The sequence below is a fragment of the Balaenoptera musculus genome, chromosome 15, assembly GCF_009873245.2.
Source record: "Balaenoptera musculus isolate JJ_BM4_2016_0621 chromosome 15, mBalMus1.pri.v3, whole genome shotgun sequence".
Lineage (NCBI taxonomy): Eukaryota > Metazoa > Chordata > Mammalia > Artiodactyla > Balaenopteridae > Balaenoptera > Balaenoptera musculus.
In genome coordinates, this window is record NC_045799.1 from 40023296 (window position 1) to 40035708 (window position 12413).

At 41.7% G+C, this 12413-nt stretch overlaps 1 protein-coding gene across 6 annotated transcripts in view; it reads right to left on the reverse strand.

Annotated features, from left to right (window-relative positions):
* TASP1 (taspase 1) overlaps positions 1-12413 on the reverse strand; it is a 316660-nt gene that overhangs the window by 86401 nt on the left and 217846 nt on the right. Inside the window, exon 14 of one of the 6 annotated variants that reach the window (XM_036827378.1) lies at positions 4599-4657. The exons of the other annotated variants lie outside the window; for them this stretch is intronic. Within the exon in view, the coding sequence (XP_036683273.1) occupies positions 4599-4657 (59 nt within the window). The remainder of the gene's footprint in view (positions 1-4598; positions 4658-12413) is intronic. 6 annotated transcript variants of the gene reach the window in all.

The following is a 12413-nucleotide window of genomic DNA, read 5'->3' on the forward strand; positions in this document are numbered from 1 at the left end:
AAGGCATCAGTAGGGCTGGTTTCTTCTGAGGCCTCTCTGTGTGGCTCACAGATGGCTGTCTTCCCCCAGTGTCGTCACATGGCCTGTTCTCTGTGTGTGCAAATCCCTGGCATTTCTTCTTATAAAGACGTCCTATTGGATTAGGGCCCTGTCCTTATGACTTCATTTGACCATAATCACCTCTTTAAAGGCCCCATCTCCAAATATAATCACAGTGGGGGTTAGGGCTTTAAGATAAGAATTTGGTGGGGACAGAATTCAGTCCATAATAGATACAGAGTAAAACCTGACAATGCCCCATATGCTGTGGGCTGCATTCGTTCTCTGGCTGAAATCCTCCTGCCTTTCCTTTGGCTCATTCCTCTCCATCTCCACTTGGCCTCCTCGCTGTTCCTCAACCACGCAGCATATTCCCGCCTCAAGGCCATTACATGTGCTGTTCTCACTGCCCAGAAAGCTCTTCCATCCAATGCCCAGGTGGCCCACTTGCTCATTTCTGCCAGATCTTTACTCAAAAGCCGCCTTTGGGGGAAGGTTTACATTGGCCACTCACCTGAATTTCACTACCTCCCTCTCTGCCTCAACGTTTCCTATGTCATTACCATATCTAACCAGCCATCCATTTTGCTCCTTTATCCCATTCATTGCCTGTCTCCTCCACTGGGACAAAAGCTCCACAAGGGCGAGGAGTTTTATCCGTTCGTTGCTGTTCCCTCATTACCTAAAAGATGGCTTGGCCCATGGAAGGGGCTCTGTATATTTGCTAAGCCAATAGAGGATTTTGTTTTCTTTAATGAGGATTTGGGAAATGAAAGAGAGCAAACGGCAAATTAGACATTTTATAGTCCTTAGTTTTATGTTTTGTAGTTTTTGATTATAGCTTGTAAGTCTGTTATAAATTTTTGAAGAGATTTGTATAAATCAAACGCTCAAAGTGACACTGAAATTGTGAACCTTAAAACTCTGAAAATAAAAGTCTATGTATTTCCCAAGACGGACACAAAATGTAGAAATAATATGATGTGACATTATCTGTTCATTCATCTCAACAACTACATGCACATTATCCTCTCTCAGAGAGAGATGGTCGGGGGCAGCAGCAACTCGACAGCGGTCAGGTGTGGGCTGCGTGCCTGGTGGGTCTGCTGCATCCTGCTGCATGAATGAAACTGCAGAATTCAGCACTCAGAGGAATATGGAAAGCAGGAGGACTACCTTGTTTGCAGGGCAATTTCCCTCCTGGAGAGCGGGACAAGAGTGTCTCACACTCAATCTTACAACTTACCATGAATATCCGAAGAGACAGATATTCCTTTCCCTACCATTTTCCCTTCTCTTGTTAATTCTGCCTTATTTTTCAAATTGTTGAGTCCTAGGTAACTTATATTTTTCAATCTCTTAACAGTGTCGCATGAACTTCCTTAAAACAACCCAGAATGATGTGTATATTCTGTAGAACACAGATCCATTTGGCTGCAGGCTCAGCTTGTCTTCTGCATCATCACTGCGCTACTCGGGGTGTGTAGAGTTGGTGCTGGAGGTGGCACGTTGGCTGAGCACACCTTGTGCCCTTACATAGTGAATTCTTACCTGGTGTGACAATAGTCACTCTCTGCTTTCTTTTACTGGCACAAACGTGATAGACCTTAAATGACCAATTCCAGAGAGAATTGCTGAGGAAGTGTGTCTGGTTGGTTTTTATTGCTTTGTTTCTACTATGGTTTTTTTTTTCCTTAAAGACTTGAGTCCCGAGACACTATCCCCAACCCCCATCCTTTTCCCAGAAGTTCCCTCCCCATTGCTTTCAAGAGCTGTCTTTCAAGGAGACACAACTTGTGAATAAGAATATTCTGAGCATTCTTTGTGTGCAGCATTAAAGCTTGGAATGTAGTTTACTGCTCTAAAAATAGAGTTTGGTCTCAGACTTCATCCTGAAAGCAGATGTACTCAACTAGTTGACAGTTTCACATGAACCTGCTTAATATAATCCAGAATAATGTGTATATTTTATAGAATAAAACCCCATTTAACTACAGGTCAAAAGATCTGGGTGCTCACTTCCTTAGCCTGTGTGATATCAGGCAAATCAGTGAAAATCTCAGAGCTGTAAAACGAGGACTCTGGGTTAGACGGTCTCTAGAGGAGCCTCGCAAAGTTTAACCTTCTCTGACACTGACTTCCTTTAGCTTTTGCATACATTGTGAATGAGTCTAAAAACAAGCGTTTTACTTCTATCCCATCACTGTCTTAAACTGAAAGTAATAAATGGGCCAGAGCAATGTGAAGATGTAATTCCCGAGTTCAACCCAACAAATCACAAATATCAACAGATTGAAAAATTAATGCCATATGTTAGTTATTTTACTCCATGTCGCCCCTACCTCGTTTTCCACATTTAGAACAAGGATGCCATAAAAGACCATTGGCAAATGTGGACAAAGCACAAAGACAGCATTATGGCAGATTTTGTTGTTAGTCCTGAAACAAGTCTACATAAAGGGAAAGTTCTACTGTTCTCACATAGAAATATCATGTCCAAGGAGCCTTAAAATAAGACGAAAATGCAGTCTGATGAGAACAGTATGTTGTTCCAGTCTCTCGGCAACTTTTGTTACTTCTTTTACCACGCAACGACACCACACTTCAGAGGCAACATCAGACAACGCTGCCCCTTATTTTTATCTTAAAAGCCCTGTGAAGGCATCCACATAAACAGGGAAAGCCCACAGTACCTATTATATCACCACTTACGTGAAGAATTATCATGGATATTCCATTCTGCTAAAGGTGATAAAAGCTCTCCACTGTTTAGAAATATTTATTCTGCACTTATTATGAGGGGACAGAAGAATGAAACACACATGGATCTCGCTCTGAAGGCAATTAGGTCTCTGTAGGATGTGAAAGCCAGTTCCTTGTGAAACTAGTTCCTTGTAAAATCTTAATAAAGATAGGAAGCCCCTAGATTTGCATAATGCTTTAGTTTCCATAGTGCCTTTGCATCGATGAGATCGCCTCAAAATACCCTCTCAGGTAGACAGAGGTATACTATACCTATTTTTCAGGTGGAAAAAAGGCCAGGCTCAGAATGGTTATGTGGTTTGCTTATGGTCCCAGAGGAAGTAGAAAAACTGAGACTTGAATGAAAGCTTTTGGACCCCAAATTTAGGGCTCTCTTTACTCCCACAAAGCCTTAGCGTGAAGGATTCTAAATCAGGCTCTGTTAAGGGACACAACTTTATTTTTCAGGGTGAAATAGGGCTTGCTCAGAAAAGCTACTGCCACACATTTTACCAAAAAATTTCAGGATGATTCTGGGATTCAGAGAACTGGGTTTGAGCCTTAACTCTACTGCGGACGGACTGGAGAGTCTCTGAACTGGGGGTCACTAGACCTCTGGGCTTCAGCATCTTCGTAGGTAAAAATGAAAAATTCGACTCAATTATTTTGGGGGTTCTTTCTGATTCTAACATTCTTTATAGTTTTGCATTAGAATGGCCCTCTAAATGCTGTTTACATTTTTTTTTTCAAAAACCCAACATGTGTAAATTTTCCTAGAATTCAGGTTATAGATTTTTTTTAAAACAGCCCCAACAAGTAATTGAAATCCCAATTGGTCCTAGGACTTGTATCACCTTCTCTTTAGACCCAGCCTAACTTAAGAGTGGAGCTCTTAGATAGTGGTGTTAGGACCATTTACTGAGACCCAGTACATCAGAGTATCTGAGGATGGAGGCCAGGAGGCTGGATTTTCACCCCACCCTCGCCCCTAGGATTTGCACCCCCATCTCTGCAGGAACAAAGCCTGTCCCTAGGCTACCTTTTGGATAAGGAGGGAGGCAGGCAGTGAGAGGGACAGTAGACGTGTCATACAGACAACACGGAAACACACCTCTGACACAATCACGTTAATGGTGCATTCTGAGACTGTGGAGACCTTTTATAGTCTTTACTCTGATTTCTAAAATTTTCTTTACCCTTTTCCTCAAATGTTCAAAGAGGTACATGACTATCTTTCTATTAAAAATTGATTTTAAAAAAGAATAAAGCAGAATATGCCATTCCATGTAGTACAAACAATCACAATTGTATAAAAAAAAAAAAATCACAATTGCAGAAGCCGAAGGAACTATATCAAAATGTTAACAGTGGTTAATGTGGGGCAGTTCACTGCATTCCAGAAGGATTCATTCAGGGCCAGGATTACATTTTTTTTTTTCTCCCTGTCATTTTTCTGTATTTTCTTAATTATGCAGCAGAGTGATTTAGTGAGTGTTTAATGCAGCAACATAATCTATTGAGAAATTAATCTATGTCCTTTCTAACTGTTCAAGACCCGTTCTGGGAGGCATGGCTGTGTCCCCACGTCACTCCTGAGAACTGCCAAAAAAAAGAATGAACAAAATAGCTGTACTGTCCGCGCAGGACCCAGCAGTTGCATCAAGACGACCACCATCTTCTCCTTGAAACGCCTCCTTTCCTTGGTTTCCAGGACCCCACTGTCACCTGTTTCTCCTCAACCTCTATGGCCACAATTTCCCAGTCCCCTTTACAGGTCCCCCCACCCCGTATCCCCACCCTAAATGCATGGGAGTTACCTGAGACTCAGGCCCCTCTTCTCCCATCTGTGGTCACTCCTTGGTGATCTCATCCAGTCCTGTAGTTTTATAAAAAGCATTTATATGCTGAGACTCCCAAATAAACATCTCCAGCTTAGGCCTCTCCCGACAACTACGCGGTTAGAAGCTTTGGTTCTGGAGTTCAGACTGTCTGGCTTGAATCTTGGCTCCACCTCTCGGTAGCTGTGCCACCTTATATAAGGAACTTCATATTTCAGATATTTCTTTCTGAGGGGCTAATGGGAGCAAGAGGTGCGAAGCTAAGAGGAGGAGATCTAGCCGAGCCCTGCAGGCCCATGTGCAGCATGGAGGCTGGGGGTTTACCTTCGCTCCTATAACGGTAAACTCTGGGCTGCCATTTCCTTGGTAAAGACAACCAGGTGGCCCCTTCTTGGAGAACCTGGTGGGGAAGCCTCAGCATCCAGATGATTTGTACTGAGTGAAAACCCAAAATGTCAGTAACAGTCTTCTGGTTGGTAAGCTGCCAGATAACATGGATTTTACTATAGCTTGAAAAGAGCATCTTGTATTTGAAAAGAAATGAAAGGCTAATGTTGAAACTACCATAAAGAGTGAAACTACTATTTGTGTAATGGACTATTTCCTGAGAATTTCAGTTGATCTGTCAGTGAGGAATTTGGGAGGGGTAAAAATAAAAACCGCCAACAAACTCTTTGAAGAAAGTTCTCCTCGTCAAAACCATCTGCTTCCTGACTTCTTATTGATCTGACCCACACGACACCGAAGAACTATTAAGGTGTTGAGATGAGAGAGGGCAAAGCTTCCCAGGCTGGCTTCTGCTGGTCCTGGGAGAGGCTCTCTGAAAAAAAGGAGCCTGGTCAAACGTCAGCCCCAGCCCACTTTTCTTAGAGCCAGCCAGGCACGGGAGCACGTGAAGTTCAGACACTCGTCGGTAAAGGAACCTGCGGACTCTGTAAGCCAGCTCCTCCCAAATGTCAACAGATGCCGTCCTTCAATGCCAGCTGCACCCAAGCTCCTATAGAGAGTGTGATGAAACCTCCCTTCTCTTTTACTCTAATACTGAGACCTTAGTTCCTCACCTCCCCAGCCACTAAATGTTGGGGTACCCCAGGACTCAAGAGTTGGGCCACTTTTCCTCAACTCATTTTGTAGAAAATTATCTGTACAGTGTTCTGGACATAAAGTGAAGCATCTGGTTCCACTGGAGAAAGAGGAAAGAATAATAACCCTCCAGAACTACCTCCTCCTCCAGCTGCCACTTCATTTCTTTGCTTCCACTTACAGCAACATTCTTTAAAAGACTTGTCTATTCTTGTTTCCGCAGCTTCTTTCCTTCCATTCTCTCTAAACCCTCTCCACTCAGGTTTCTGCCTTGACTGCTGCACTGAAACGGCTCTTACCAGGGTAAGCAATGACTTCCGAATGCTAAATCCAGTGGTCTGTCCTCAGACCTAACTTCATGGGCCCAGAGTACAGGATCTGATAAAGCTGATCACTCTCTTGGCCTTGAAATAGTTTCTCTCCTTGATTTCTAAGACCCCACCCTCCCCTGGTTCTCCACCAGCCTCTACGGCCATTTCTCAGTCTCCTTTGTTGGGTTCTTCACCTCTCTGACTTATCAACACAGAAATTCCTCAGAAATCTTTTCTCCTGGCTGTGGTCCCTCTCTTGGTGATCGCATCTAGCCTTGTAGTTTTAAAAAAGCATTTATATGCTGAGATTCCCAAATATGCATCTTCAACTTAGTCTTCTCTCCTGGCACATATATCCAACCACCCACTGACCATCTCCATTCAATGCCTAACAGGCATCTCCAGATGAACACATCCAGAACTGAGCTCTTTCTACTTCCCCTCAAGCCTGCTTCCTCCCTCCTCACCTTCTTCCTCCCGCTGGTAAATGGCAACTCCATTCTCATTGCTGCCTTCTCTCTTTCCCCCATGCCTCTGTCCAATCCATCGGCAGCTCCTGTCGGCTCTCTCTTAAAATGGACACAGAAGCAAACTGGCTCTCACCACCTGCCCAGCTAACGTTCTAGTCGAACTCATTATCGTCACTCACGGGTGGCAACGGCCGTCCACTCTGCCTCCCTTTCAGCAGCTGGAGTCACCTCTTCAAATGTGAGCCAGACGTTGTCACTCCTCTGCTCACTACCCTCCAGTGGCTTTGGAAGAGCCAAGATCCCAACAGTGACCGGTAAGAACCCACATGGTCTGGTCCCCCATGGCTTACTCTGTCTCACTAAGACCAGCCTTCTCACTGTCCCTCCGTCACACCCGGAACACTCACTCCTGCTTGAAGGCCTCTGCTCTTGCTGTTCTCCATGCTGGGATGTTCTTGCCTTGCTCCCATAAATCTTCCAAGTCTTTACTCAAATGTCACTTTCTCAGTGAGACCTGCCTAACATTGGAACCCTCATACTTCCTAAAATCCTTGCCAGCTTCGCGTTTCTTTTTAGCACTTATCACAAACATACTATATGCCTTATTTATCTTGGTTATTATTTTCCCCACTAGTGTGTCAGGCCAGGAGTACAAAGATTCTTAGCTTTTTTGTTCACTATTATGTTTCCAGGAAAGTACCTGAATATAATAGGCACTCAATAGCATTTGTTTAATAAATATTTCGTTTTAAAAAATGAGCCGCTATGTTTCATCAAAACTGTACTCCTAAGTAAACTGAGTTTTTCTAATAGCTAAAATCTCAAAGCCAAAGAATCAAGGCTTCCTTCCCAGTTAATCATTACTAATCACTGTAATAAATCCCTGATTAGCTCTAATACTGATTAACTGAGGTTACGAAGAAATGAATTTTTGTCATCTTTGATGGTGAAAAACTTATATAGATTGTATTTATTTCTTTTTTGCCCCAGGTATGGCCTACTGAACAAAAACATAAATTGCTAGATTCAGGAACTTGTTGTACCTAAGAGGTTATCACCTTAAAGACCGGGTCCTTCCTGTCTGACCTGGCTTTGGAAGTTTGTAGAAATTTGGGTTGGAAGCATGTTTTATTCACAGGCTACTGGGGCTTATTACTAACTGCCTAGTAAGAGTTTGTTTTGCCAAGATCTTCCATTTTTAACGGGGCAGGTTCTAACTGTTAGCAGTTTCTAACTGTTCAAAATTTTACCATAATATCCACAAGACCTATCAATGGAAGAAATCGGGATTATTGGGGTTTTCATCCGTTACAGGAGGTACGTTCAAAATACGATTAATTTTCTATTTCAAGTGAAGAAAAAGCTGTTTCCAAGTACCCTGAGCATCTCCTAATAGTGAAGCATTAACACAACCCTCATTCTAAATTAAGTTTCTTTTCATGCCTTCAACACTGCAGCAGACGGTGTAGCCCAAACACGTACAGTGCAGTGATGACAGCTCAAGAGCATAAAAGTAAATCGTCATACGTACCACTTATTGCATCCAGAAGTATTTGAAAAGAATGCAAATAGAGAGAGTAGCTCAACCGTATCCAAATGTCTCAATTAGTTATGACTAAAATGTTAAAGTTTCACCAATTTACAGCACTGCTTTACTTATAAGACATAAAAATCATACATAATAATCATCAGAGAAGAAGTTTAATCCTTAGGATTAGACAGAATGGACGCTCCAAGATGAAGGCTTTAAAGAAGACAGAAACTATATTATTTGAATGAATGGTACCGGAATAAAAATGTATTCCAGCAGATAGACTTTGCTTAGCATTCAAAATCTACAACACGGGTCAGTCTCCGATGCCTGTAAGTGAAACAGGCCAGGTGTAGGACTGTCAGAGTGGAATGTCCAGGCCCCACCAAACAGGGTGGCTACCACTTGGGTCCAACTAGTCACGGCCATGTAGGAAGTGGGTCCCAGTGTGGCCAAATCTACTCTTACAAGAGAAAACAAGCCAGGAAGAAGAAAATTGTACCTTTACGTAAAACTTAAAACATTTAAATCTTGTATAAAGATTTTATTCAAAATTTCTATTTTATGTAAGTTCAAATTTTTTATGTAAACATTTTCAATTTTTTTAAAAAGGCTGATCTGCTGATGAATTCAGCTTTTGAGCTCAAATCTGCAGGTTCCTGGGGAGGAGGGAGAGTGGGGATAAAATGTTGTATCCAAACAACCATCTGGACTCAAAGTTCTACCCTCAACCTCAACAGGGAGCCACTCATAGAAGGCGTATCTATGGAATGAATGCCCATGTGTGCGGGGCTTGCGGGGCTTGCGGGGCCATTAGTACCTCCGTGTATACTGACTGCATACCTGTAGATTCAGTTCCCATCACTACTCACCTACTTAAGAAAATAATATAATAGAAGTTCTTACAACATAAAATCAATGGGTGATCCTGAATCTTTACAATCAAAGAAACCAATACCTTGTTTCAAGTTAGAAAGTTAACAAGAAACAAGAATGGCATGACCAAGATTATGGCCTTTTTTGTTTTAAGATTGAGAAAAAAAACAAGAAAAGATTCCTTTCATCATTTGTCCACTGCTTTTCAACCAAGAGAAATAAATGACCATCCTGTAACCATTACTTACTCACTGTGGGTAATAAGGCCGATCATTCTCATGAATGCTTGCTTGTCTCAGTTACATCTCACACTTATGTGTTGTTCTGTGCGTAAAATGCAGGCACGTGTCTGCTTTGGGAAGGTACATATTTACCTAAAATGTTGGGTACTAGAAGGTAACAAGGTCACATTCTAATGTTAAGTTCACACCTGATGTGAACTATGTAAGCTGATGGCTATGTAAGTATATAGAGGTAGAGAAATTAATGTTTTCATTATTTTCTATGTTGCTATAACCAGAAAAAAAGGTTTATTCACTTCCTTCCAACTAACATGGAATGTCTACAAGTCCAAGCAATAGACATATTTATCTTTGCAGAGATCTAACCCTACACCATGATTAAAATGAGATTTATTTGGATAAATATGGTTAATACCTCTGGGAAGATTTATGCTCTTGCCAACATAGTGAATTCCCTCTTTGTGTTTATTCTATTTATTGCTTTGGAGCTATGTCAAATGAATCATTTGGAAGAAACTGATGGCATAAGACTAATTAGGCAAAAATAAAATTACCAACTACTCTTAGAACTAAACTTGAGGCTGAGGAAACTTGGGTCTTAAAGTTTGTTTTCCACATACTCAACCTTCTACAATCTTCTCCTGTTTGTCTAAAGAACTTTCTAAATAAACCCAATGGGATCTTCCTGGAAGTCCTAAGAGCATGGAAAAGAAATGCGATTTTCTATATTTGAAATTCTGGGCAAGCTTAAAAGGTACAAGTAAAATCACTGATTAGCCACTTTTCCTTCTGTTCCATAAAGCACACTTGCCAAACTTAGCTGTCTGGGATGTTTTCCTAGTACATAGCTTGTTGGCGGCACCTAACACCATCTTGGGGCAGTTGGCTTCCTGCCAGGGATCAGACTCCTTCAGTTGTTGAGTAACATGGGGACTAGATTATCAGAAGCAGTTAAAATTTGGCTTAGACCAAGGCCAACTTGTGTCTAAGTGGTTCTTCATAAATCTAAAATATGATCCAATATACCCACCCAGTGACTGAGTGTCACTGGCCACTATCGTGGAACTAAAGTCCCTTTTAAGGAACTCATGGTCAACACACCCAAAGGTGTTCCACTGTCTAGAGCTCAGAGGAATCTGAGAAGACTGCCTGTGTTCACATAAGAGATACTCAACAGTAGCTAGTAAACAATATTCTTCCCTCTTACTTTTAAAGGGAAAATTATTCAGTTAGGTGAGCTTATCAGAAATGCTGCAGGCAACTTAGGTTTCATTTAAAAGCCTAAGTTTGTGATGCTGTCAAGTTGGTAGACATCTAGTCAGAAAGCTTTTTGAAAGGGCTCCGTTACTATCATATTGGCCTGAATTGCAGGGTTGTGTGTGTGTGTGTGTGTGTGTGTCTATTCTTGCAGCTTCAAACAATTTTTTTTCCTCTTCTGGGATCTCTGAACTCACTTGTCAGTTGGTTTATATTTACAAGCTGGAGTTGCATTTTGTCAAAATGTAATAACCCCTACCATCTCCACCAGGAAAGCAGGGTGAAAATCCAGGAAGTGTCACTCCTGTGGTAGGCAATGGACACGGCATGTTTGGGAACACGGTTACAGTGTAAATGAGGCTGCAGAGCTGCAAGGTGACAGCCCTGAGAAACTCTCTACCACTTCTACCACCACCACCACCACCATCACCCATCACAATGTATGTAGCTCTATTATATGCACTTTGGTTGTATTATTCAATTAATATTCAGAATGCTCGGAAAGCATCGGTAGTATTCCCACTTTAAAGATAAGGAAACCAAGGGTCAGATATGCAACCTGCCCCAGGTTACAAAGCAGGGGCTTCAGGATGGAAATCCAAGTCTGGCTAACTCCAAAGCCCATTCTCTTATTATATCACACTGTCTCTTTATAGATGGTCTTGCTGACTCCTTTAAAAAACCCTCCTCCTGCTGCTTTGCCAGGGATGAAGCAGTCAGAGCTTTTCTCTCTCCTAGGAAAGGCTTATCTCTTTCTGGAATTTAGTTCATTTAAGTTTTTCTACCATATTCTGCTTTTGGGATAATTTTTAAAATCTATGACTTTATAGTTTATCCAGCTCATTCTCATTATTGGGAGTAGGCGCAACAGTCTCTTGTGACTTTCTTCATCCTAATTGGAAGTGGAAGTCTTTTTCTCATTTCTTTTGGTAACTCCCTCTTGTGGACCTCATTTTTTTTTAATTAATTTATTTGGTTGCACCGGGTCTTAGTTGCGGCAGGCAGGCTCCTTAGTTGCAGCACATGGGTTCCTTAGTTGCGGCTCGTGGGCTTCTTGGCTGTGGCATGCAAACTCTTAGCTGCGGCATACATGTGGGATCTAGTTCCCTGACCAGGGATCGAAGCCGGGCCCCTGAATTGGGAGCACAGAGTCTTAGCTGCTGTGCCACCAGGCAAGTCCCATGTACCTCATGTTTTATATTTAAGTCTTCCTCCCATGGCTTTCCTTGAGACACAAGTTAAGCCTAGTAAAAAGCTCTCAGAAATCTCATCCGTGCTGTCCCTTGTACACAGACATTTACTGAGATTTTTTAAAAGCCCCAGAAACTATCTTCATAAAAACAAAGCATGGTAGATACTACATTTGGGGTTGCAAAAATCCTACCAAAAACTGAATAGCAACATATATGCTTATTAATCTGCAATGTAGAATTTAGAATTTTGCAGATGGCAAGCAAGTATCTAGGGAGGAAGGGCCATATATATACAATACCCATCGGCCCTTTACCTCCGAACACTTCAGTTTGTACTAAAGGTAAGAATATTTCCCTGCATACCACAGTATAGTTATAACAAGTACATTTTAAAATGATACAACATTTTCTACTATCTATATCCCATTTTGTAAATTGACCTAAAAATACATTTTTGGCATTTTTCCCCTCCCATATAGGATCCAGCCTAGGATCAGTTATTGCATATACTAGTTGTCACGACTCTTTAACATTGTTTAATCTGGAACATTTCCTCAGCCTTTGTCTTTTATGACATTGACATTTTTGAAGAATATAGTCCCCTTTTTCTTTCTTCCTAGAATGTTCTTCATTTTCAATTTGTCTGATGTTTCCTTGTGGTTAGATTCAGTCTGTGCACTTCCAGATGGGATACTGCAAAAGTGATGTTGTGTCTTTCTCAGGTTCTCACATCCAGAGGCACATGATATGTCCATCTGCCCCTCACTCACGACATTAATTTTGATCACATGGTCAAGTTATTGCCTGGTTTCTCCATTATATACTTATTAT